Here is a 27832-nt window from a genome sequence, read left to right on the forward strand (position 1 = left end):
ACTGAAATGGCCATTGCAAATTGTAGATTTTGTTGTCAATTAACAATTTCCTTGTTGATTTTGATGTGTGCTTGGGGTTATTGTCTTGCTGGAAGATTGTCAGCTTCCTGGCAGAGGCAACCAGGTTTTTAGCTAAATTGGTTATTACACTTACTGAAAAGCATTTATCATAGTGCCTAAGGAAAGTACTCAGACCCCTTGACTTCTTCCACATTTTGTTAAGTTACAGCCTTATTCCAAAATGGATAAAACAAATTTAATCCTCAGCAATCCACACACAAAACCCCATAATGACAAAGCAAAAACAGGTTTTAAGTAATGTTTGCAAATGTAATAAATACAAAAACAGAAAAACCTTATTAACATAAGTATTCAGACCCTTTGCTTTGAGACTCGATATTGAGCTCAGGTGCATCCTGTTTCCATTGATCATCCTTGAGATGTTTCTACAACATGACTGGAGTCCATCTTTGGTAAATTCAATTGATTGGACATGATTTGGAAAGGCACACACCTGACTATATAAGGTCCCACAGTTGACAGTGCATGTCAGAGCAAAAACCAAGACATAAGGTCGAAGGAATTGTCCGTAGAGCTCCGAGACAGGTTTGTGTCGAGGCACAGATCTGGGGAAGGGTACCAAAAAATATCTGCAGCATTGAAGGTCCTCAAGAACACAGTGGCCTCCATCATTCTTAAATGGAAGAAGTTCGGAACCACCAAGACTCTTCCTAGAGCTGGCCGCCCGGCCAAACTGAGCAATCGGGGGAGAAGGGCCTTGGTCAGGGAGATAACCAAGAAGCCCACATTGAGTTTGCCAAAAGGCACCTAAAGACTCTCAGACCATGAGAAATAAGAATCTCTGGTATGATGAAACCAAGATGGAACTCTTTTGCCTGAATGCCAAGTGCCACATCTGGAGGAAACCTGGCACCATCCCTACGGTGAAACATGGTGGCGGCAGCATCATGCTATGGGGATGTTTTTCAGCGGTAGGGACTGGGAGACTAGTCAGGATCGAGGCAAAGATGAATGGAGCAAAGTACAGAGAGATCCTTGATGAGATCCTTCGGGACAAGTCTCTGAATGTCCTTGAGTGGCCCAGCCAGAGCTCGACCTTAAACCCGATCGAACATCTCTGGAGAGACCTGAAAATAGCTGTGCAGCGACGCTCCCCATCCAACCTGACAGAGCTTGAGAGGATCTGCAGAGAAGAATGGGAGAAACTCCCCAAATACAGATGTGCCAAGCTTTTAGCATCATACCCAAGAAGACTCGAGGCTGTAATCGCTGCCAAAGGTGCTTCAACAAAGTACTGAGTAAAGGGTCTGAATACTTATGTAAATGTGATATTTCCGTTTTTTATTTTAATATATTAGCAACATTTTCTGAGCCTGTTTTTGCTTTGTCATTATGGGTTATTGTGGGTAGATTGATGAGGAATAAGGCTGTAATAACAAAATGTGGAAAAAGTCAAGGGTTCTGAATACTTTCCAAAGGCACTGTAATTTTATGTAATATAATATATTTATTTAATATCAATTGATATCACAATATTGCCATTAATACAAATATAAGTTACAGTATTACAGCGTGTCTTGGCTTTTACAAGTTATTTATCATCCGAGTTCTCTAAGGCTCCCTCATTACTATATAGTATAATAATATTATCTGTACAAAATAAGTATATAATACACTGATAATAAACCAGTAAACCAGTGTTCCCATGTTGCCCCAGTGAGGGTTGTCAGTGGTCTCTTGATAATACTCCCCGTTCCTCCTCCTCCCTCATCCCCTTTTTGGCATCGGTAGCAGTGGTAATGCAGTACAGGGGCATATGATGCTGTTTTTGGGGGTCATGTCCCCCACCTCATCCTCCTGTAGTGATGTTAGCGGTGGTGTTGGCCCAGGAGGGGAAGGTGTCCAGGTTGAAAATGGCTCTACCCCAGCTGTTAATGGCCAGAGTGATACACAGGATCCCAAGGATGTTCATCACTATACCTGTCTTAGCCTAGAGGAGAGAGAGGGGTTAAAGCTGAGGTGGTGGTAGGTTGAGGGGATGGTGGTGAAGGTGGATGAAGAATACGGTGCGAGGAGGAGGTTTAGATTTGCGGTGGGGTGGTAGGGTGAAATATATGCCAACATACAGTACATTCACTTATTATTCATACTTCCTACTGTATAGTAGGTACCTATAGAAGCAGAGGTCAAAAGTTGGGCTCTCACCATATCCGACACCTTCAGGTATCCATAAGAGAACACGATGGCGTTAGGAGGCGTGGCGACAGGCAGCATGAAGGCAAAGGAGGCACTGAGGGTACAGGGTACCATCACATACAGTGGGTTCACTCCTATGGACTGGGACTGCAATAGAACACACACATATTAGCAAGCACATGCATGCACACATATGAGTACATGCACAATTAGTAGCCTATTATCCTGTGATGTGGATGTGAATAGGATGAATGAACGTGTGTGTGGCTCTGTGTTGGCTCAGTTATCAAAGATTCTCGTCACTGAATGAACAGAGCTGAGAGCTCTACACACAGTGCTGCTACAGTCTCAATGTCTGGCCTCTAATGTGACCTATTAGTGTAAATAACCTGTCTTGTTTTCTCTCTCTCTCTCTCGCGCTCTCTCTCTCTGAGTTGACTTTTTTTTTTTTTTTTTTTTTTGTTGAATTTTATCCCCTTTTCTCCCCAATTTTCGTGGTATCCAATCGCTAGTAATTACAATCTTGTCTCATCGCTACAACTCCCGTACAGGCTCGGGAGAGACGAAGGTCGAAAGCCGTGCGTCCTCCGAAGCACAACCCAACCAAGCCGCACTGCTTCTTAACACAGCGCGCCTCCAACCCGGAAGCCAGCCGCACCAATGTGTCGGAGGAAACACCGTGCACCTGGCCCCCTTGGTTAGCGCGCACTGCGCCCGGCCCGCCACAGGAGTCGCTGGAGCGCGATGAGACAAGGATATCCCTACCGGCCAAACCCTCCCTAACCCGGGCGACGCTAGGCCAATTGTGCGTCGCCCCACGGACCCCCCCGGTCGCGGCCGGCTGCGACAGAGCCTGGGCGCGAACCCAGAGACTCTGGTGGCGCAGCTAGCACTGCGATGCAGTGCCCTAGACCACTGCGCCACCCGGGAGGCCCTCTGAGTTGACTTTTTCACTCATTCAGCTCTTTCCCTCCGTCTTCTCTCGCTATTTGCTTATCTCTTTCATTCGTACATTCTCTCTTTCGCTCTCTGAGAGACTCTTCAGTAGTAGGCCTGGCTCAGATCCCCTATTGACCAGCTCTATTCAGTACAATACAATTTTATCAAAAGGAAACTTGATCCCAGAATGAGAGAGCAATCGAGTGTGTTTGTGTGTGTGAGCGAGCGAGCGAGAGGGGGAGAGAGAGAAGTGTGTGTGTGTGGTTGGTTGAGTCTGGGTGGGTGTACCATGGAGGCTAGGATGGGCAGGAAGAGTGTAGCGGTAGCCACGTTGCTGGCACACTCAGTGAAGATGGCGGTGAGGAGACAGAGGATGACTGCGATGGCCCAGGGAGGGATGGAGCAGAGAGGTATCATCTGATCACCCAGCCACCGCGACAGACCAGACACCTGGATGGGTACACACACATTCAAGCTTATACACATGCACAGACCCATGCACGCACGCAAGCATGCACGCATGCACATACACACTCAAGGTTACACACACAAACACACCTCGCTGCCCTTAGCCAGAGCGAAGCCTCCTCCTAGCAGCAGTACAATGCTCCAGGGCATCTTCCTCTGGGTCACCTGCCAGGTCAGCAGGGCAGGGGTGGGGCCGCGGGGGGGCTCTGAGGGGAGAGGGGCACACACATGTCAAGCAATGTCTACAGTGTGTGTGTGTGTGTGTGTGTATGTGTGTGTGTTTCACCTGTGTCAAAGCTCTGTGTTCTCCAGAAGCAGAGGTAGCGGGGGGGCTCAGAGGGCAAGACGAACAACAGCACGGCAACAAACACTGCCACTGTTGCATCAGTCACAAACCTGGAGAGGTTGGATGGTTGGAAGGTAAGGCCCTAGTAAATCAATCCTATAGGATTTGTGATTTTTCCACCGGAATCGTGTAGGATTCTCACAATCCTATAATATTTTGTTTCACCTCTATCAGAATCCTATTGGAATCCCGTTGGACTACTTTTTTCCTATTGGAAATCAAAAGTAATCCTATTAGATCCTATAGGATTTTGTGTCACCTCTATCAGAATCCTATTGGAATGCTATTGGACTACTTTTTTCCTATTGGCAACCCTATTGTATTAGTATCCTATTATAACTGTTTTCTTAATTAACTTCTCTGCGCTACGGATCCCTTTAGCGGGATCATTTTCCTAAACAACCGCTGAATTGCAGGGCGCAAAATATTACTAAAAATATTTATAATCATGCAATCACAAGTGAAATATACCAAAACACAGCTTAGCTTGTTGTTAATCCACCTATCGTGTCAGATTTTGAAAATATGCTTTGGAGCGAAAGCAATCCAAGCTTTTGTGAGTGTATCAATCAATGCTAGAACAGCTAGCCCCAAGTTAGCATGGTCACGAAAGTCAGAAAAGCAATAAAATGAATCGCTTACCTTTGATAATCTTCGGATGTTTGCACTCACGAGACTCCCAGTTACACAATAAATGTTCTTTTTGTTCGATAAATATAACTTTTATAACAAAAAAACGCCATTTGGGTTGCGCGTTATGTTCAGAAAACTACAGCCTCGTTCCGGTCCTGAAAGGCAGAAGAAAATTCCCAAACGTATAAAATTCAAAAATATTACTAAAAATATTTATAATCATGAAATCACAAGTGAAATATACTAAAACACAGCTTAGCTTGTTGTTAATCCACCTATCGTGTCAGATTTTGAAAATATGCTTTGCAGCGAAAGCAATCTAAGCTTTTGTGAGTGTATCAATCAATGCTAGAACAGCTAGCCCCAAATTAGCATGGTCACGAAAGTCAGAAAAGCTATAAAATTAATTGCTTACCTTTGATAATCTTCGGATGTTTGCACTCACGAGACTCCCAGTTACACAATAAATGTTATTTTTGTTCGATAAATATTACTTTTATAACAAAAAAACGCCATTTGGGTTGCGCGTTATGTTCAGAAAACTAAAGCCTCGTTCCGTTCGACGAAAATTCCAAAAAGTATCCGTAATGTTCGTAGAAACATGTCAAATGTTTTTTATAATCAATCCTCAGGTTGTTTTTAACAAACATAATCGATAATATTTCAACCGGACCGTAACCTATTCAATAAAAGAGAGAAAGAAAATGGAGAGCTACCCCTTTCGCGCGCAGGAACTAATCAAAGGACACCTGACTAGTTTTGAAAAATCTCGCAAATTTTTCAAAATAAAAGCCTGAAACTATGTCTAAAGCCTGGTCACAGCCTGAGGAAGCCATTGGAAAAGGAATCTGGTTGATACCCCTTTAAATGGAAGAAAGACGGGCAAGGAAACACAGATAAAAAAAAAAAAATCACTTCTGGGTTAGATTTCCTCAGGTTTTCGCCTGCAGAATCAGTTTTGTTATACTCACAGACAATATTTTGACATTTTTGGAAACTTTGGAGTGTTTTCTATCCTAATCTGTAAATTATATGCATATTCTACGATCTGGACCTGAGAAATAGTCTGTTTACCTTGGGAACGTTATTTAAATAAAATAAAAATCTGACCCCTAGCGTCATTAAATTATAGTTTGTGGCTCTGCAGAGAATCTCCGGTTTTCTAACATTAGCTATTCTAACAGTTGTATCCTTTACTGTGTGTGAATGCAAGAACTGTGAGTACAGTATTTGTTTCCTTATGAAGTTTTCAATGTTTTAGTCATATTTTCGTCATTGTACAGAATTTCAAATCAAATCAAATGTTATTTGTCACATACACGTGTTTAGCAGATGTTATTGCGTGTGTGGCAAAATGTTTGTGTTTCTAGCTCCAACAGTGCAGTGATATCTAACAAGTAATTTCTAACAATACACACAATCGAAAGTAAAGGAAGGGAATTTAGAATATATAAATATTTGGATGAGCAATGTCAGAGCGGCATAGACTAAGATACAGTAAAATAGGATAGAGTACAGTAAATACGGAGTTTTGGTTTAGCATGTGTATAGAGAAGAAGCTTGTGGAAGAGGTTCCTACGCATTAGTTAAGTTTTCCAAATTTGCACTTTGCATTCCACTTTCTTACATATCATATTTCATTGGTGAGTTCGTAAGTTACCTTTTTGATTCAAATGTCACACGACTGAGGAGCAGAAGACCTGTAACTAACGTTTCAACCGCGATGGCAAACGTGAATGGTAATGGCGGCAACTCCAATCCAACTGTTACAGAGCCTCATGCGGTCACACTCCCCACAGATCTTCAGAACCTCCGTACGGTTCTGGTCTCGGAAATTACAGCTACCCTGTCCACTCAGCTCAAAACTGCCATCGATGCTGCTCTGGCCCCCTTCTCCGCCGTCCTGGATGGTGTCCGAGCCACTGCGGATAAACAAGGCCACCAAATTGACGGCTTTGAATATGACCTGTGTGACTACAGTGACCGCATAGTAGCACTTAAACCGAAAGCTGATTGACAAAACCGATGACCTGTAATCCCGTTCTCGCCGTTGCAATCTTCGTGTTGTTGGTATACCAGAGAAACGTGAAGGAGGGAACCTATTTAAGTTCATGTCAGAATTCTTCACGGATGTGCTGGTGTCCGGCCATCGATCCATCACCCCCGAAGCTGGATAGAGCCCACCGCATTGGTCCCTCCCCTGTGGGTGGAGACGACAACTCCAGAGTGTTTATTGTCTGTTTTCACTACTACTGTGACAAGGAGCGCATCCTCCAGAGGCAGGGCAAAGACCAGCTACACTTCTGCGGACGCAAGGTGTTCATCTTTCTTGACCTCAGCTCAAATGTTGCCAAGAAAAGAGCTAAATTCCTCGATGTGAAACATAAAATTCATCAGAAGAAAGTGAAATTCTCACTCCGCTTCCCTGCTCGTCTGCACATTGAACACTAACGTTATTGAACTCTGATAAAAATGACTAATACTGTCTTGTGTGGTTGTCATTTAAGCTACACATTTGGGAGGTCCTTTTTATTTGGCTAGATGGCTAGCATAGTAATGCATGGCTACAATTCCAAGCCTTTGCCGAGCTTTCTTTCATTTTTTTTTTTTTTCATCTAGACACTTACTGAAGGACTTTTCACCACTTTATTTCGCCCTATTGATCATTCGTACATGTAAACACACTCTGCCCCTTTTCTTTTTTGTAACAGGGTAACATACTGTGGGACACTTATTTGGCCATCCTTCAGATACATTGTACGTGTTGCACTGATTGAAGACTCCCTGAGTCAGGACAGTTCCGTTTCACTGTTATGGGGTGTTTGTTTTGGTTATCTGTTGACCTGCTTTACCGTTTTGTGAATGCCTTTTCGAATGTATTTCACTACTGGTGCTATGGAGTCTCGGCGTTAGGATAGTAAGGTTTTTTGTTTATATGCACCAAACGTCACGCCCTGACCATAGTTTGCTTTGTATGTTTCTATGTTTTGTTTGGTCAGGGTGTGATCTGAGTGGGCATTCTATGTTGTTTGTCTAGTTTGTCTATTTCTATGTGTTTGGCCTGATATGGTTCTCAATCAGAGGCAGGTGTTTTTCGTTGTCTCTGATTGGGAGCCATATTTAGGTAGCCTGTTTTGTATTGTGGGTTGTGGGTGATTGTTTGTGTTCCTGTGTTTGTGTTGTCACTTTACGGGACTGTTTCGTCTTCGTTCGTTTATTCGTTATTTTGTTTGTTTCAAGTATTCATATTAAAATGGATACTCACCACGCTGCATCTTGGTCCGACGTTTCTTACTCCTCGTCAGAGGAGGACGAAGAATTCCGTTACACCGAAGTTGTGCCTTTTTCGTTCCTTTTTTTTTGCTTTGATTTTTTCATCAGTTTTCTCTGTTATCTTTGCAAATGCTTGATATGTTTTCACACCTTTTTCATTTCAATATTTTAGATGGCTAACAACACTAATACTAGTATTATGGGAATAGGTAGGCCCAATCCTATAAAGTTTGTATCTTGGAATACTAAGGCAATGAACAATCCTGTCAAGAGGTCTAGGGTCTTCTCTCATTTGAAAAAGCTAAAAGCAGATGTGGTATGTTTTACAAGAGACCCATTTACACATTAAATATCACTCAAGGCTACAAAACTCCAGTTTTAGTCAGGTTTTCCATTCAGACTTTAACACCAAAGCCAGAGGGGTTGCAATATAGTTTAGTAAAATAATACATTTCTCTACTACTAATGTTATTTCAGACAGTCATGGGAGATATTTAATCATAACTGGCACCATTTGGCACACACCGGTAGTATTGGTCAATGTATATGCTCCCAATTTTGATGATGTTGAATTTGCCAATGGGTTGCTGGGGAAAATCCCTTCTCTGAACACCCATCTTTTGATATTTGGCGGGGATCTGAATTGTGTTATTATCCCGGCTTTAGACCGCTCCAACCCCAGAGCTATGTCTCCTTCTGCTATGTCAAAGTCCTTCTGAGGTTTTATAGTTCAGAATGGGTGTACAGATCCCTGGAGATTTCAGAAACCCCAGGCAAGAGAGTATTCTTTCTTTTCACATGTACACCATTCTTTTTCTCATATTGACTATTTCTTTATTGATCATAAGTTACTTCCAAATGTCAACTCTTCTGAATATTTAACCATTGTAATTTCTGACCATGGACCTTTAGCCCTCGACATAGTCCTATCAGGACAAACTCGTACTCCTCTCTTCTCCTGTCTGATGCAGACTTCTGTAACGTTATCTCCACTTCTATTGATCTTGGGGAATCACTTAAGGCTTATCTTAGAGGATACATTATTTCTTATTCTTCTCATTTAAACAAAACTCGGAAAGCTAAACTAGAAGAACTCTAAAGCCATCCTTGACTTAGAAAATCAATATGCCCTGACGCCATCTCCAGAGCTATATAAGCAACGCTTGAACTTACAATCTGAATTCAATCTCTTGTCCACTACAGATGCAGAACGGTTACTATTGCATTCACATGGTACCTACTATGAACATCGCGACAGGGCAAGTCGTCTGCTCGCACACCAATTAAAACGCAGTGTTGCTACCCGTCTGATTCCCCAAATTAAAGATTCCTCTCATAGCTTGATGTCTGACCCTACGGGGATCAATGACACCTTCAAATCCTTCTATTCCTCCGTGTATACGTCTGAACTTCCATCAGATACTGTCAATATGACAACATTTTTGGGTGAACTGCAGAATCCCACAGTTGAGGCTCAAACTGCAGATGACCTTGATTCCCCTCTCAACCTTGAAGAAGTTATTCAGTCTAACAAGTCAGTGCAGAGCAGCAAGGCTCCAGGGCCTGATGGGTTTCCAACTGAGTTATTTTCTGTACCAAGTTAGCCCCTTTACTTTTATCTATGTATAACGCATCACTTGAACAAGGCTCGTTCAACACAGGCTTCAATAGCGCTTCTCCTTCACTTCCTGTTCTTAATTTAGGCCCCTAAGACTCCTTAATGTGGATGTAAAGGTGCTGGCGAAGGTGATAGCGAGGCGTCTGAAAGTAGTCTTACCAGGACTCACATTGCAGGAACAAACCGGCTTTATAAAGGACAGATATGAATTTATTTACAATCGGACGCTGTTTAATATTATTTATTCTAAACAGTTCCCCAACTCCCCTGAGGTGGTAATCTCCCTAGACGCAGAGAAGGCATTCAACAGAATTGAGTGGGAGTACCTATTTGCTGTTCTTAAAAAAATTGGATTTGGGGACAAATTTAGCTCATGGCTCCATTACTTGCATACATCTCCCCAGTATTTGTACCAATGACACTCATTCAGATTATTTTGCCCTGGAACGTGGGACACGCCAAGGCTGCTCACTGTCCCCTTTATTATTTTCCGGCGCCATTGAGCCCCTTTCAGTAGCTTTACGGGCATACTTCTCTTTCCAAGGTGTAACACGGGAAGGAGTTGAACATAGGTTATCATTATATGCAGATGATTTGCTACTCTATGTAAATAACCCTGTAACCTGTTTAAATTCTATCCTTTCCAATATGGTGAACTTTGGCTCCGTCTCCAGTTACAAGCTGAATCTCCAGAAAAGTGAGTGCTTCCCAATCAATCCAGCAGCGCTACAGCTCCAGCAGACAGACTTTCCATTTCAGCTCCATTTCTGGTTTCAAATACCTTGGCGTGAACGTAACTCGTTCATTACATGCTCTTTTTTCTGCAAACTTTGCTCCCCTTCTTGCGCAAATGAAAACTGATTTTCAGAGATGGGGTAGCTTATCACTATCACTTATAGTAAGGATTCTGTAAAAATGAACAGTTTACACAAATTCCTTTATCTATTTCAATCTGTCCCATTGTTTTTACCAAAGTGTTTTTTAAAAGTCAATCAATCAGGCTGTTGCAACATTTATCTGGGGAGAAAAGGTACCCAGAGTCAGTAGATCTTTACTTCAGAGCTGCAAGTTTAGTGGAGGGTTGGCCCTACCCAACTTTTTATACTATTACTGGGCAGCCAACTTTCAGAAATTGCCATTCTGGTTACATGCTCCAGATACCCCATGGTGCCACCTAGAGGCACATTCTTGTATTTCTGCTTCTCTTCCTGCTTTACTCTGCTCTTCTCTCCCAACATCCCCCTCTCGCTATACTCGGAATCCTGTAGTGCTTTCCCCACTTAAGATTTGGTACCAGTTTCGACAACATTTTAAATTCTCTGCTGCATCTACTATGGGTCCTATTGATAAGAATCACTTATTCCCCGCTTCTCTAATAGATAATGCTTTCTCTTACTGGACAAGGAAAGGTATTAAGTCCTTCTAATTTTTTTATAGCTTTCCCAACCTGGCCTCTAAATACTCTCTCTCCATCTAACTTTTTCCATTACCTTCAAATTAGGCATTGTGTCTCCTCCCAATTTTCTGGCTTCCCTGCTCCACCTTGCCAACCCTGGGATGGCATATTGACTCTTTTACCTCGACAGAAAGCAGTAATTTCTCAGATCTATTTGTGTATTTTGTCATTGGACAAACACTCCACCAACAAAATGAAATCTGCTTGGGAACGGGAAATGGGTGTTGTATTTACACAGGAGTGGTGGGATGAGGCGATTGATAGAGTACGATCCACTACATATTGTGCGTGTCTTGGTCTCATACAATTTAAGGTTTTACATAGGGTGCATTTTTCCAAATCCAGATTGTCTGACATATATCCAAATGTAAATGATGAGTGTGATAGATGTCATGTCTCACCATGTGACCTTAGTCACATGTTCATTCAATGCTCTAAATTACAAAATTACTGGGATTCTATTTTTAAAACTTTATCTGAGGTGCTTGAAATTAACCTGCAGCCTTGTCCCTTGAAAGCTGTTTTTGGTATTCCAGAAGACTTGTTCTCCTTGGACCCCAAAAATGCCGATATTGTTGCTTTTACATCCTTATTAGCTTGACATAGAATTCATCTCCAGTGGAAGTCTGCTCAGCCCCCCTCTACTTCTCAATGGCTCAACGATGTAATGTTCTTCCTAAAGCTTGAGAAAATGAAGTATTCTCTTAGGGGTTCCAATGATACATTTGTTAGAAAATGGCAACCATTTATATAATATTTTAATGGCCTGCAGAGGCTCCCCTCTGATGAGATGCTTTAAGGTTTCCCAGTAGTGTTAGGATTTATGTTTATGCACTATAGGCTGTTAGCATATTGGTTGAAGATTAATATTGTTTTGTTACACACACACACAAACAATACAGAGGGGGGTGTGTGTGTAGGGGTAAGGACTGACCAACAAAGGCCATAAAAGTTGTGGACAGTCTGGAGAGGGGAGGGGTGCATCTCTCTAGACCAACCAGGAGTTTAGAATACTGGACAATACCATATTAGGAACTGTTTCAGTGTAAAATCGACAGACACAAGACGGATCTAATCTACCCAGCAACCAGATGTGGACAAAAGGAACGCGCCAAGGGGCTTGGACAAATCCGAGGGCCAGCAAAGGCGGGGCAAAGTCTAAACCACGCCCCGCCTCTACTGTGATAGGCCAACAGACGCGTTGAAACTACGTCATCACGGTATAAGAACAGCTGTTTACGTACTTCTTGCCAGTTCCCTGTTAACCCTGCGTGGTGATACAGCGAACCCGTATATACGAAAATTGCATTTGCCATTCATTGTTTGCGGTAATTAAACATAATTAAAGAAAGTTAGCAGACCTGGCTTTTTATTTATCCTGACACCGGATGTGTTACACGCAGCGTTCACAGTAGGCATTACCAGAAGTCATTACATAATAGGTACAATCATCAATATAATGCTATAATGCTGTTTTTAAAAATCTCTTATTCATATCAATATTTGTTTTCAACCGCATTGCTGGTTAGGGGCTCGTAAGTAAACATTTCACAGTAAGGTCTACACCTGTTGTATTCGACGCGTGTGACTAATACAATTTGATTTGATTTGATCCAGTCCAAGCAAGTTTGTCTAAGGTTTACTGATCATTTATTTATTTATGTTTTTGTATATTGAATCTGTATTGAGTTGTTTGTATATTCCCACCCCCCTGTATTGTTGAATATTTATTTGTTGCGATATTGCTGTAGAATTTTTGTTTTCGAGAACAGAATTGAGGGAGGGTATGGGATGTGAGGGAGGGAGGGAGGGAATCAAGGTGGGTGGACTGAGGTAGGGTGTGTCACGACTTCGACCGAGGCAGGCTCTCCTTCCCGTTCGGGTGGCGCTCGGCGGTCGTCGTCACCGGCCTATTAGCTACCACTGATCCTTTTCTCCTCCTCCCTATGTGTTTATTGCGTTCACCTGTTTTGTATTAGGGTGTAATTAGTTGAGTTTATTAGTCAGCCGGCCCGCACGTTTCTTTGTGCGGGATTGTTTGGTAGTAAGAGTGGTGTTTGTTTCGTTCCACGTGTTTACTGGACTGTGTTCGTTTCCCCCGTGTCTGGGGTTGTTTGAGGAGTACACCCAGTGTGTTAGTAGGGTGGCCTAGTTTCTCCGTATTCATTAAAGAACATTTGTTATTGCACCTGCTGTTTCCCTGCGCTTGACTTCGCACTCCGACACCCAGGCCTTACAGGGTGGAGAGGCAGGGAAGGGACTGGGGGTTGGGTGGATGTGTTGTATGGAGGGAGGGAAGGAGGGTGGTTGGGATACGGTAAAATCTTAGTACTTACATTGATGTACATTCTATAAAGCTTGAACAAAAAAATACAAATAATAAAGAATACAGTAAATACATATGAGTAATGCAAAATATGTAAACATTATTGAAGTGACTAGTGTTTCAATTATTAAAGTGGCCAGTGATTTCAAGTCTATGTATATTATGCAGCAGCCTTTAATGTGCTAGTGATGGCTATTTAACAGTCTTGAGATGGCCTTGAGATAGAAGCTATTTTTCAGTCTCTCGGCCCCAGTTTTGATGCACCTGTACTGACCTCGCCTTCTGAATGATAGCGGGGTGAACAGGCAGTGGCTCCGGTGGTTGTTGTCCTTGATTATCTTTTTGGCCTTCCTATGACATCGGGTGCTGTAGGTGTCCTGGAGGGCAGGTAGTTTGCCCCCGGTGATGCGTTGGGCAGACCGCACCACCCTCTGGAGAGCCCTGCGGTTGCGGGTGGTGCAGTTGCCGTACCAGTAGGTGATACAGCCCGACAAGATGCTCTCAATTGTGCATCTGTAAAAGTTGGTGAGGGTTTTAGGTGCCAAACCAAATTTTGACAGCCTCCTGAGGTTGAAGAGGCACTTTTGCACCTTCTTCACCACACTGTCTGTGTGGGTGGATCATTTCAATGATCTGTACGCCAAGGAACTTGAAGCTTTCCATCTTCTCCACTGCGGTCCCGTCGATGTGGATAGGGGGGTGCTCCCTCTGCTGTTTCCTGAAGTCGACGATCAGCTCCTTTGTTTTGTTGACGTTGGGTGAGAGGTTATTTTCCTGGCACCACATTCACAGGGCCCTCACCTCCTCCCTGTAGGCTGTCTCGTCATTGTTGGTAATCAGGCCTGCTACTGTTGTGTCATCTGCAAACTTGATGATTGAGTTGGAGGCGTGCGGGGCCACGCAGTCATGGGTGAACAGGGAGTATAGGAGGGGGCTGAGCACGCACCCTTGTGGGGCCCCAGTGTTGAGGATCAGCGAAGTGGAGGTGTTGTTGCCTACCTTCACCACCTAGGGGCGGCCCGTCAAGAAGTCCAGGACCCAGTTGCACAGGGCGGGGTTCAGACCCAGGGCCTCAAGCTTAAGATCTTGGAGGGTACTATGGTGTTGAATTCTGAGCTGTGAACAGCATTCTTACATAGGTATTCCTCTTTTCCAGATGGGATAGGGCAGTGTGCAGTGCGATGGTGATTGCATTGTCTGTGGATCTATTGGGGCGGTAATCAAATTGAAGTGGGTCTAGGGTGTCAGGTAAGGTAGAGGTGATATGATCCTTAACTAGTCTCTTAAAGCACTTCATGATGACAGATGTGAGTGCTACGGGGCGATAGTCATTTAGCTCAGTTAATTTTGCTTTCTTGGGTACAGGAAAAATGATGGTCATCTTGAGGCATGGGGGGGACAACAGACTGGGATAGGGAGAGATTGAATATGTCCATAAACACTCCAGCCAGCTGGTCTGCGTATACTCTGAGGAATGCGGCTAGGGATGCCGTCTGGGACGGAAACCTTGCGAGGGTTAACACGCTTAAAAGTTTTACTCACGTTGGCCACAGAGAAGGAGAGCCCACAGTTCTTGGTAGCGGGCCACGTCGGTGGCACTGTGTTATCCTCAAAGTGGGCGAAGAAGGTGTTTATCTTGTCCAGAAGCAAGACGTTGGTGCCTGCCACATAGCTGGTTCTCTCTTTGTAGTCCATGATTGTCTGTAGACCCTGCCACATATGTCTCGTGTATGAGCCGTTGAATTGCGACTCCACTTTGTCTCTATACTGACATTTTGCCTGTTTGATTGCCTTACGGAGGAAATAACTACACTGTTTGTATTATGCCATATTCCCAGTCACCTTGCCATGGCTAAATGTCATGGTTCGCACTTTCAGGTTTGCACGAATGCTGCCATCTGTCCACGGTTTCTGGTTAGGGTAGGTTTTAATAGTCACAATGGGTACAACATCTCCTATACACTTCCTGATAAACTCAGTCACCATATCAGTGTATTCGTCTATGTTGTTCCATGGAGGCTACCCAAAACATATCCCAGTCCGCGTGATCAAAACAATCTTGAAGCGTGGATTCCGATTGATCAGACCAGCGTTGAATAGTCCTTAGCACGGGCACTTTCTGTTTGAGTTTCTGCCTATAGGAAGGGAGGAGCAAAATAGAGTCGTGATCAGATTTGCCAAAGATTGGATGGGGGAGGGCCTTGTAGGCATCCCGGAAGTTAGAGTAGCAGTGGTCGAGTGTTTTAGCAGCGCGAGTACTACAGTCAATCTGTTGATAGAACTTCTGTAACATTTTTTCTCAAATTTGCTTTGTTAAAATCCCCAGCTACAATAAATGCATCCTCAGGATATGTGGTTTCCAGTTTGCACAAAGTCCAGTGTAGTTCCTTGAGGGCCGTCGTGGTATCGGCTTGAGGGGGAATATACTCGGCTGTGACTATAACCGAAGTGAATTCTCTTGGGAGGTAATACGGTCAGCATTTGATTGTAAGGTATTCTAGGTTGGGTGAACAAAAGGACTTGAGTTCCTGTATGTTATCACAATCACACCATGAGTAGTTAATCATGAAACATACACCCCCGTCCTTCTTCCCAGAGAGATATTTTCCTGTCTGCGTGATGAACTGAGAACCGAACTGGCTGAACGGACACAGTATATCCTGAGAGAGCCATGTTTCCGTGAAACAGAGTATGTTACAATCCTTGATGTCTCTCTGGAAGGATTTCCTTGCCCTGAGCTCGTCAACTTTATTATCCAGATACTGAACATTAGCGAGTAATATACTCGGAAGCGGTGGGTGGTGTGCGCGCCTACTGAGTCGGACTAAAAGTCCACTCTGAGTACCAATTTTCCTTCGGCTGTGTTTTGGAACAGCCTCTGGAATCAGTTCAATTGCCCTGGGGAACAAAAGATCCAGTTCGGGAAAGTCGTGTTCCTGGTCCTAATGCTGGTGAGTTACCGCCGCTCTGATATCCAAAAGTTCTTCCTGGCAGTATGTAATAACACAAAATTTCCTGGGCTAATAATGTAAGAAATAACACATAAAAAATGAAATACTGCAAAGTTTCCTAAGAGCACGACAGCCCTATCCGTCGGCACCATTTCCCATATGTTAGCTTAGTAGAAACTCAGCTCCGGGCCCTTCGATCTAAAGTGCCCAAATTCAGCATTTTGACTTGTCCCTCCATCAAACCTGTGTCACTTCTAGGAAGATTTTAACACACTTAATCCCCAAATGTGTCCAAGTTTCACCATCATTGTAAAGCCCTAGTTATTTTGTTTCTTTGACAGTCATTTTTGAAGATCATTATTTATTCTATGTGATTAGTGATTAATTTGCATTTGTCCCTCATTTTGTCAACCAAGTTACGTGAACTGAACTCTCATTTTTATATGGTAAAAAAAATATTTTAAAGAAACATTGAACATCTAATAGTCAAATCATCAGTCAAAAGCAGGAAAGCTGGTTCTACTCTTTTTGGCCATTTTCTGGTGTTTTTGGTGGAAAACTGAGCGGCTTGAGCATAACACATCAACCATGTTACCCATAGATAGACAGGCACAAAAAAATATCAATAAACGTGAAGCTTGCATTCAATTGCCACTCCCTGTTTGCACACAACAGCCCACTGGGTACAGACATCAATTCAATGTCTATTCCACGTTGGGTCAATGTAATTTCATTGAAATTATGTGGAAAGAACGTTGACTCAACCAGTGTGTGCCCAGTGGGAAGCTTTCATTCCCCCTGTAACAAGGGGATTTATGGCTGATTTTAGAAGAAATCATAAACCTTGTTATGGTCAACCCTTTTACTTTATTTGGCACTTAATAAGCACTTACTATAGTAATTTACCAAAAACAAATCCTCTTGAGTTGGGAAAACTTGTTTTTTATGAAGTTGAACATGTGCTCTTAATGACAGAATGTTAAAATTAGGTGAATTTTTTTGACCACGTTACACTTCTCAAAAGGCACCAAATTGGTAGAATGACCCAGCAATTGGTAGAATGATCCAGGTTCTCAACCTCTTCAACACACCACCACAATATCAAATCAAAGTTTATTTGTCACGTGGCCGAATACAACAGGTAGACCTTACAGTGAAATGCTTACTAAGCAATAGTGCAAAAAAAGGTATTAGGTGAACAATAGGTAAGTAAAGAAATAAAAAATAACAGTAAAAAGACAGTGAAAAACAGTAGCGAGGCTATATACAGTAGTGAGGCTATAAAAGTAGCGAGGCTACATACAGACACCTGTTAGTCAGGCTGATTGAGGTAGTATGTACATCTAGATATGGTTAAAGTGACTATGCATATATGATGAACAGAGAGTTACAGTAGAGTAAAGAGGGGTTGGCGGGTGGTGGGTGGCGGATCACAATGCAGATAGCCAGGTTAGCCAATGTGGGGGAGCACTGGTTGGTCGGGCCAATTGAGGTAGTATGTACATATGTACATGAATGTATAGTTAAAGTTACTGTGCATATATGATAAACAGAGAGTCGCAGCAGCGTAAAAAAGGGGTTGGGGGGGCCACACAATGCAAGCAATTGCTGTTCCAGCTAGTGATGCAACCAGTCAGGATGCTCTCGATGTTGCAGCTGTAGAACCTTTTGAGGATCTCAGGACCCATGCCAAATCTTTTTAGTTTCCTGAGGGGGAATAGGCTTTGTCGTGCCCTCTTCACGACTGGCTTGGTGTGTTTGGACCATTCTAGTTTGTTGTTGATGTGGACACCAAGGAAGCTCTCAACCTGCTCCACTACAGCCCGTCGATGAGAATGGGGGCGTACTCGGTCCTCCTTTTCCTGTAGTCCACAATCATCTCCTTAGTCTTGGTTACGTTACGTAATAGGTTGTTATTCTGGCACCACCCGGCCAGGTCTCTGACCTCCTCCCTATAGGCTGTCTCGTCATTGTCGGTGATCAGGCCTACTGTTGTGTCATCTGCAAACTTAATGATGGTGTTGGAGTTGTGCCTGGCCATGCAGTCGTGGGTGAACAGGGAGTACAGGAGGGGACTGAGCACGCACCCCTGGGGGGCTCCAGTGTTGAGGAACAGCGTGGCAGATGTGTTGCTACCTACCCTCCCCACCTGGGGGCGGCCCGTCAGGAAGTCCAGGATCCAGTTGCAGAGGGAGGTGTTTAGTCCCAGGATCCTTAGCTTAGTGATGAGCTTTGAGGGTACTATGGTGTTGAACGCTGAGCTGTAGTCAATGAATAGCATTCTCACATAAGTGTTCCATTTGTCCAGGTGGGAAAGGGCAGTGTGGAGTGCAATAGAGATTGCATCATCTGTGGATCTGTTTGAGCGGTATGCAAATTGGAGTGGGTCTAGGGTTTCTGGGATAATGGTGTTGATGTGAGCCATTACCAGGGATTCAAGGCTGCAAGTTAATTTGTAGTATAACTTATAGAAAAATCAGATTTTGGAACCAGTCCTATTGGTCTCCTATAGGATTTTAATAGGCACTTTTATAATCCCTAGGCTAGGTAACAAGTGGCTGTAATTCAAGTGTCGGGGATATTTAGGTTGATAGAATTTTATTTTATAGGATCCTATAGGATTTCAGTATAAGAATCCAATTGAACAATCCTATCAGATTTTGGAACCAGTCCTATTGGACTCCTATAAGATTCTATCCTACAGGATAGGTTCCAGAATCTGATAAGATTTGCTAATGGATTGTAATTGGATTTTTTCTATTTGAATCCTATAGGATATTTTGACTACGGGGGTTAGACTGTGTGGGGTTAGGAGGCAGCAGGGATTAGGGTAGGGGTATACAGGGATTAGGAGAGGGAGAGGCCTTCCAATCCTTTTCTGAACACTAACTAATTATAACCCAATGACAATGTGATGAGCGAGTTTACAATTGGCTCCAAACAGGACCTTAAATGTACAGTTGACGTCGGAAGTTTACATACACTTAGGTTGGAGTCATTAAAACTAGTTTTTCAACCACTCCACAAATTTCTTGTTAACAAACTATAGTTTTGGCAAGTTGGTTAGGACACCTACTTTGTGCATGACACAAGTCATTTTCCAACAATTGTTTACAGACAGATTATTTCACCTAAAATTCACTGTATCACAATTCCAGTGGGTCAGAAGTTTACATACACTAAGTTGAATGTACCTTTAAACAGCTTGGAAAATTGCAGAAAATGATGTCATGGCTTTAGAAGCTTCTGATAGGCTAATTTACATAATTTGAGTCAATTGGAGGTGTACCTTTGGATGTATTTCAAGGCTTACCTTCAAACTCAGTGCCTCTTTGCTTGACATCATGGAAAAATCAAAAGAAATCAGCCAAGACCTCACAACGTGAAGGTACCACGTTCATCTATACAAACAATAGTACGCAAGTATAAACACCATGGGATCACGCAGCCATCATACCGCTCAGGAAGGAGACGCGTTCTGTTTCCTAGAGATGAACGTACTTTGGTGCGAAAAGTGCAAATCAATGCCAGAACAACAGCGATGGACCTTGTGAAGATGCTGTACAACAGCATCTATATCCACAGTAAAACGAGTCCTATATCGACATAACCTGAAAGGCCGCTCAGCAAGGAAGAAGTCACTGCTCCAAAACCACCATAAAAAAGCCAGACTACGGTTTGCAACTGCACATGGGGACAAAGATCATACTTTTTGGAGAAATTTCCTCTGGTCTGATGAAACAAAAATTGAACTGTTTGGCCATAATGACCATCGTTATGTTTGGAGGAAAAAGGGGGAGGCTTGCAAGCCGAAGAACACCATCCCAACCGTGAAGCACGGGGGTGGCAGCATCATGTTGTGGGGGTGCGTTGCTGCAGAAGGTACTGGTGCACTTCACAAAATAGATGGCATCATGAGGCATGAAAATTATGTGGATATATTGAAGCAACATCTCAAGACTTCAGTCAGGAAGTTAAAGCTTGGTCGCAATGGGACTTCCAAATGGACAATGAACCCAAGCATACTTCCAAAGTTGTGGCAAAATGGCTTAAGGACAACAAAGTCAAGGTATTGGAGTGGCCATGACAAAGCCCTGACCTCAATCTTATAGAAAATTTGTGGGCAGAACTGAAAAAGCGTGTGCGAGCAACGAGGCCTACAAACTTGACGCAGTTACACCAGCTCTGTCAGTGGGAATGTGTCAAAATTCACCCAACTTGTTGTGGGAAGCTTGTGGAAGGCTACCCAAAATGTTTGACCCAAGTTAAACAACTTAAAGGCAATGCTACCATTGTATGTAAACTTCTGACCCACTGGGTATGTGATGACAGAAATAAAAGCTGAAACACATCATTTTCTCCACTCTTATTTTGACATTTCACATTCTTAAAATAAAGTGGTGATCTTTACTGACCTAAGACAGGGAACTTTTACTGTAATTAAATGTCAGGAATTGTGAAAAACTTAGTTTAAATGTATTTGGCTAAGGTGTATGGAAATGTACAATTTCAACTGTACACGGAGAGCTAACATTAATAATATGCATGTCAATCTCGCATGGCTCAAAGTACAGAAGAGATTGACTTCATCACTATTTGTTTTTGTAAGAAGTATTGACATGCTGAATGCACCGAGCTGTCTGTTTAAAGTACTAGCATACCAGACATCCATGCATACCCCACAAGACATGCCATCAGAGGTCTCTTCACAATCCCCTAAACAGACTATGGGAGGTGCACAGTACTTTATAGAGCCATGGCTACATGGAGCTCTATTCCACATCAGGTAACTGATGCAAGCAGTACAATCAGATTTTTAAAAAGGTACAAATACACCTTATGGAACAGCGGGGACTGTGAAGAGACACACAGGCACAGACACACTCATACATATCCACATGTACATATCCACAACACGCACACTCTAAACACACGTACATATAGATTTTGTATTGTAGATATGTGGTAGTAGAGTACAGTAGTGGCCTGAGGGCACACACGTAATGTGTTATGAAAAGTGCTATGAAATGTAATGTCATGTAATATTTGTAATTGTATATAACTGCCTTAATGTAGCTGGTCCCCAGGAAGAGTAGCTGCTACCTTGACATCAGGTAATGGGGATCCTTAATAACTACAAATACAAATAAAGAGTGGATTGACGTAATGGACAGAGTATGTTTGATGACCTTAGCCCCAGTTTGATCCAGGATTCTGTTATAATCAACACCTGTTTCCATGGTGATGTGCCCATTCATAGATTGACAGACGTCACATATGCCCTCTGTGATAGGGAGGTCACATGACCAGATAAGAGAGAACGCAGTGTGTGCCTCTCCTGCCCATCGATCTGTTTGTCATAAAGAAGTGTGCTTTCTCTCTCATTCACTCTAGTGAGATCATGTTTCCCAGACTCTGTGTGTGCATGTGCCTATACAAGTCTTTGTGTGTGCTGGTCAGAGCGTGTATACGTGCACAAGTTTGTGTTTCTGTGTGTCAAAGTTCAGAACATGTTTATTGATGCAACACAGACGGTTTACTCTGTGAACGACACATTTTGCCCATTTGTGTTTGTTTTCTCCTGTTCCCCGTGTCCTGACACTTGTTCTAACAGAAGGTTCTGGGTCTAAAGATAACTCAGGTAACCTATCCTTCAGATCAAGCTTGTGCTACTGTGCATGTGTCTGTATATTTCCACCTGCTAGTGTTTTGTGTGTGAGTCTGTGTGGTTGAGTATATATGGTGTGTAAAGTATTTCACTGTGTGGTGTGTGTTACATACTCTGCCTTTGTGTTGAAGATGTGGGTTGCCCATCCGTTGATGAAGCCTGGGCTTCGTGTGAACCACAGCACCACCAGCAGAATGAAGAGCCCCAGGACACTCCACTCTCCATAGGACACTGGCCCCAGAAGACGATGCTCCTCACGGATCAAATCATACGCTGCATGTTCTTTCTCTGACTGCACAGCACCACAGCCCCACGTACGCTTCAGACTAGAGAGGAAGAGGGGGAGAAAGGGACAAGAGAAATGAGTGGGGGAGCAAAAGAGAAGGGGGTGAGAGAAAGACAGACTGAGTGAGAGAGAGAGATTATTTAAACTAATAGGTCAGATAAGAAGCAGAGTGAGTGAGAGAGACATTGCCCCTATTTGGCATATGCAAACCTTTACAAATATCATGTCATGGTTGAACTGAGAGAGAGGAGAGAGTAGAGTTAAAATTATGCACTGTGATGCTCTGGCCAGGTCACTCACTCGAAGCCGATGAAGACGAGCTGGAGCCAGAGCCAGGCCAGCGTCAGCATTAGCAGCATTGTGGGGAAGGCAAAGGCGAACCACGAGGCAAAGTTAACCACGTCACCGTTCTGAGGGAAGAGTCTGACAGTGGGTTTCTGTTAAGAACTTCACTTCTCAAAAATGTTAAATGTCAGTTGATCAATACGATATGTTCGGACTCCCATATCTATATTCATATATGGTATATACACTAACATTTGCGAGGTGTGTGTCTGTGAGAGGTACATACGCTATGTGTGTGTGCGTGCGTGCCTCCGTGTGTGTGTGTGTGTTACATACTGGCTCATCTGCCCTGTGAGGACGAGGTTGGGTCCGGTACCAGTGAGAGTGGCAGTGCCTCCGATGCTGGCAGCGTAACACACACACAACGTCAAGCCTTTACACATTTTCATCCTCTCCTTCTCCTCCTCTTCCTCCCCAACCTGCTCCTCTGCTTCAGTCCCCTCCTTCAAGACCATGGACACTACCACTTTATACAGAGAGGAAAGGGGAGACAATACCACTATATATTAGAGAAGTTTGGGAATCAGGACTACCAAGAGGTCACAGCCAAAGTTGTTAGCTAGGCAGGCTATAGTGTGCCTGTTGCCTGTAGACATACAGCCTAAGTCTATATTTGTCTGAAATCGCCATGTACATGTAACTGTATTATGGTGTGTTGGTGACAGTACTCCAGTCTCACCTAGCCCCCTGCTCTGACCTCTGTCCCCAGCCCAGTGCCCCTCACCTGGCTTCCCATCAGTCAGAGAGTTGTCCTGGTTAACTGGTTTGTCTGGGGAGTCCAGTTTATCCTCTGTGGCTGGTTTCTCCAGTGGAATGTGATTGTCCTGGATGATAAGTTTGCCCTGTGGGTTTGAACTGTTCTCCAGTTTTTCCTCAGGAGTCATACCATTCTCCTGGCTCTGGGGGATGGGCAAGGGGTTCTTCCCATTCTGTGGGCTGTTGAGCTGCTCCAGGACAGCCTGGACAATGGGGACCATCATAGCTGTGGTGGCTGTGTTACTGATCCACATGGACAGGAATGCAGTCACACCCATGAACCCTAGCATCAGACTGGCGTGGACAGCAAAAGGGGGACAGTGTATCAGAAAGAGAAAAGAGGAAGTGGAGAAGGAGGAAAGAATGCTAGGCTTTAGCTCAGTGGGTTAACATGGTCTTGAATTTTGCAGACAATCCTGATTTGATACCTGAAAAACTGATAAAGATAGACACCTGTGATTAGCTACTCACAGGGCAGGACGCACCCCCACAACAAGTAGAACCCTGAGGGCGATGCGCTTGTGAAGGTTCCATGTCTCCACGGCAACAGCCATCATCAGACCGCCTACAAACAGCATGTTGGTGTCCTTCAGGTACTGCATACACACCTGATACAGATGTAGGATCTTACTTTGAGCCAGTTTGCTAGAGCAGGAAAATAATCTCTCAACAGGAAATGTCTATTATTATGTGGATTATAATTAATGGACATTTTTGTAGGGGTTGATACAATATATACACAAGTATGTGGACACCCCTTCAAATTAGTGGATTTGGCTATTTCAGCCACACCCTTTGCTGACAGGTGTATAAAATCGAGCAGACAGCCATGCAATCTCCATAGACAAATATTGGCAGTAGAATAGATTTACGGCAGAGCTCAGTGACTTTCAACGTGGTGCCGTCATAGGATAACACCTTTCAAACAAGTCAGTTCGTCAAATTTCTCTCCTGCTAGAGCTGCCCCGGTCAACTGTAAGTGCTGTTATTGTGAAGTGGAAATGTCTAGGAGCAACAACGGCTCAGCTGGGACTGCCGAGTGCTGAAGCGCGTAAAAATTGTCTCTCCTCAGTTGCAACACTCACTACCGAGTTCCAAACTGCCTCTGGAAGCAACATCAGCACAATAACTGTTTGTCGGGAGCTTCATGAAATGGGTTTCCATGGCCGAGCAGCTGCAGAGAAGCCTAAGATCACCATGCGCAATGCCAAGCGTTGGCTGGAGTGGTGTAAAGCTCGCTGCCATTGGACATTGGAGCAGTGGACACGCGTTCTCTGGAGTGATGAATCACGCCTCACCATCTGGCAGTCCGACGGACAAATCTGGGTTTGGCGGATGCCAGGAGAACGCTACCTGCCCCAATGCATAGTGCCAACTGTAAAGTTTGGTGGAGGAGGAATAATAGTCTGGGGCTGTTTTTCATGGTTCGGGCCACTTTGTTCCAGTGAAGAGAAGTCTTAATGCTACAGCATACATTGACATTCTAGACGATACTGTCCTTCCAACTTTGTGGCAACAGTTTGGGGAAGGCCCATTCCTGTTTCCACATGACAATGCCCCTGCCCATCATTTTTTTATTCGATTATTTATTTAAGTAGGCAAGTCAGTTAAGAACAAATTGTAAATTCTTAATTTACAATGACGGCCTAACCCTAACCCGGACGACGCTGGGCAAATTGTGCACCGCCCTATGGGACTCCCAATCACAGCCGGTTGTGATACAGCCTTGACTCAAACCAGGGTCTGTAGTGATGCCTCTATCACTGAGATGCAGTGCCTTAGGCTGCTGTGCCACTCGGCGAGATCGGTGTGGAAGAACTTGACTGGCTTGCACAGAGCCCTGACTTCAACACTATCGAACTCCTTTGGGATGGATTGGAATGCCGACTGCGAGCCAGGCCAAATCGCTCAACATCAGTGCCCAACCTTACTAATGCTCTTGTGGCTGAATGGAAGTAAGTCCCCGCAGTAATGTTTCAACATCTAGTGGAAAGCCTTCCCAGAAGAGTGGAGGCTGTTATAGCAGCAAAGCTGGGACCAACTCCATATTAATGCCCATGATTTTGGAATGAGATGTTCGACGAGCAGGTGTCCACATACTTTTGGTCATGTAGTGTACATTTTCAGTAAGGGAAAATCAAGTCAAAGTGGAAATTACAAACTTCAAAAGCCTTTTTAAATCTCAAATACTCTACAAGTTTTACATTTCCTGCATTGCAGGAAAGTTCTCCTGCAGCAGGGTGCTCAAATTAAGATCCTGCATCTTTTCGCACGTACGTGAGAGATTGTCTTTGTGTGTGTGCGCGCGTGTGTGTGTGTGTGAGGGAAGCGTACCAGCTTGGACTCCATGATGCCAAACAGAGGGAAAAGGACAGCGGGCAGGAGAGCAGTCACCGCTAGTGGCAATACCTCAGTACACCAGTACACTGCCATCAGAGCAATCACATAGGCACATCTTGCCTCCTGCAACACACACAGTTACAATACTTTATTTAGAGCCATATAGAAGTACAGAGAACCCAAATATTCTTGGGATCAAAAGGACACAAACACACACACACAAAATAACTGAAGCACATGAACACATAATGTTCTCTGTGTCTGGTGGTGCCATTGTATAAACATTGAGCTGCGATGTGAATTCGTCGAGCTCAAGTAATGTAAACTTGAACTTCAACACCCTATGGTGTGACGAGGAAATGTTTCCTCCCTCTTCTACGCCAGGAGTGGGAGGCCCCGGTGCACAACTGAGCAAGAGGACAAGTACATTAGAGTGTCTTGTTTGAGAAACAGACGCCTCACAAGTCCTCAACTGGCAGCTTCAGTAAATAGTACCCGCAAAACGCCAGTCACAAAGTCAACAGTGAAGAGGCGACTCCCACTCCTCTTTCTATTCTGGTTAGCGCCAGTTTGCGCTGTTCTGTGAAGGGAGTGGTACACAGCATTGCACGAGATCTTCAGTTTCTTGGCAATTTCTCACATGGAATAACCTTCATTTCTCAGAACAAGAATAGACTGACGAGTTTCAGAAGAAAGGTCTTTGTTTCTGGCCATTTTGAGCCTGTAATCGAACCCACAAATGCTGATGCTCCAGATACTCAACTAGTCTAAAGAAGGCCGGTTTTATTGCTTAGTTAACACAACGTGCCATTGGAACACAGGAGTGATGGTTGCTGATAATGGGCCTCTGTACGCCTATGTAGATATTCCATAAAAAATCTGCCGTTTCCAGCTACAATAGTCATTTACAACATTAACAATGTCTACACTGTATTTCTGATCAATTTGATGTTATTTTAATGGACAAAAAAAATTGCTTTTCTTTCAAAAACAAGGAAAAATGTAAATGACCCAAAACTTTTTAATGGTAGTGTATGTGCTACGCAAATTCAATCAGTGTTCAGACAGGAGTAATTATACAGTTTTGGAATCCTTATTACTTCAGCACCCCTACTTCCCATGGCTAAAACCTTCTGTCTTATGTAACCATACCAAATTTAACATATCATACTAATTTGAGTTGTCACGGATTTCCGTTTACTATATTACGTGTAGTCTTTGAGACCAGGCTGCTTAGTGGGGCAGTTCTCGGACAACAAAGGGTTAAAGACAACACGAGAGCTCTGCGACAAGTTCACCCCGGGCGCAAGCTGAAGGAATGTGTCACCCCCTTGTCACACCAGGTCCTGACCCTGTTACCCTCTGTACATTTGTAGGAATTTCCATTTTCTGAATTGGCAGAATAAGTGCGCTTTTCTGAAAAATAAATGAACATAATACATCTGTGTGCGTGTGCATGCGTGCGTGTTTGTGTGTCTGTGCATGCGTGCGTGTGTGGGAGAGGTCTAAGGGAATAAATGTTTAAGGCAAAATCAGCATGCGTCAGGTGTACAAATGAATAATTCATGAAATATCTAACAAAACGATAGAATACTAGCAGGCTCTTATTGAAATATTTTAAATCATTATACAGATAACATACTCTGGTGCAGAAAGCAGAAAGACTAGGCCTAGATGGGGTGAAGAGGAGATAGGGACCCCTGGAATAAGTCCGTTCTAGAAATTTGGTGCATACCGTGGTTCCGATCAGTAGAGGCAGCGGGAGGAGCAGGAACGGTGTACAGAACAGAATCACCCCATCCCTGAACATCCACATAATCTGGAGCGAAGACACCATCTTCGCTCGATCAGAGAATACTGACATTAATTAGAGTTGCACGCGTCCCGTCCCAGGGAAGAAAGCTAAAATTATGAGGGAGAGCGTGAGAGAACTCAGATACCTCCGGCTTTACAGTTGGGACACGACTGCACATGACATCTCGCTGTCTCTCTCTCTACTCTCTCTCTCTGTTTTTTTTAGTCTCTCTCTCTGTGTGTATGTGTGTGTGTGTACAAAGGGGTGGCAACACTTTTGAGTGGCATTCTTGTGCGTGTGTGAGTGAGTGTGTGAGAGCTAGAGAGAGAAAAAATGTTGAGTAGCATTTATACTTAAATATTAACTTAGAAAAAAATCTTAGATAGGAAAATAAACACGACTCTCTGAAACTAGA

At 43.6% G+C, this 27832-nt stretch overlaps 1 protein-coding gene across 4 annotated transcripts; it reads right to left on the reverse strand.

The window, feature by feature from the left end:
* Nucleotides 1–1505: 1505 nt before the first annotated feature.
* On the reverse strand, nucleotides 1506–27736 carry LOC120045161 (solute carrier family 13 member 5-like). Of its 4 annotated transcripts, none has more exons than XM_038990091.1 (12): nucleotides 27358–27732; nucleotides 25617–25745; nucleotides 23754–23890; nucleotides 23206–23576; nucleotides 22803–22992; nucleotides 22482–22604; nucleotides 22009–22221; nucleotides 3911–4020; nucleotides 3715–3830; nucleotides 3445–3606; nucleotides 2227–2364; nucleotides 1506–2011 (listed from the first exon to the last, which is right to left on the reverse strand). In XM_038990091.1, exons 1-12 carry the CDS (start codon nucleotides 27484–27486, stop codon nucleotides 1871–1873), a joined length of 1959 nt encoding a protein of 652 aa, XP_038846019.1. In that variant the 5' UTR covers nucleotides 27487–27732; the 3' UTR covers nucleotides 1506–1870. The 4 variants fall into 4 exon arrangements, with proteins under 4 accessions (XP_038846019.1, XP_038846022.1, XP_038846020.1 ...); XM_038990094.1 differs by having other exon boundaries at nucleotides 23754–23847; nucleotides 27358–27731; XM_038990092.1 differs by having other exon boundaries at nucleotides 23251–23576; nucleotides 27358–27731.
* Nucleotides 27737–27832: the final 96 nt, after the last annotated feature.

Source organism: Salvelinus namaycush, chromosome 3 (genome assembly GCF_016432855.1).
Source record: "Salvelinus namaycush isolate Seneca chromosome 3, SaNama_1.0, whole genome shotgun sequence".
Lineage (NCBI taxonomy): Eukaryota > Metazoa > Chordata > Actinopteri > Salmoniformes > Salmonidae > Salvelinus > Salvelinus namaycush.

Excerpts from the sequence above, each read along its gene's own strand:
- LOC120045161 (XM_038990091.1), bottom strand. The coding sequence starts at position 27,486 with ATGTCAGTATTCTCTGATCGAGCGAAGATGGTGTCTTCGCTCCAGATT. Across the intron at positions 4,021-22,008 it reads ATCTTCAACACAAAGGCAGA|GTTTGTGACTGATGCAACAG; the intron begins GTATGTAACACA and ends CAACCTCTCCAG. Across the intron at positions 2,012-2,226 it reads ACCTGAAGGTGTCGGATATG|GCTAAGACAGGTATAGTGAT; the intron begins GTGAGAGCCCAA and ends TCTCTCCTCTAG.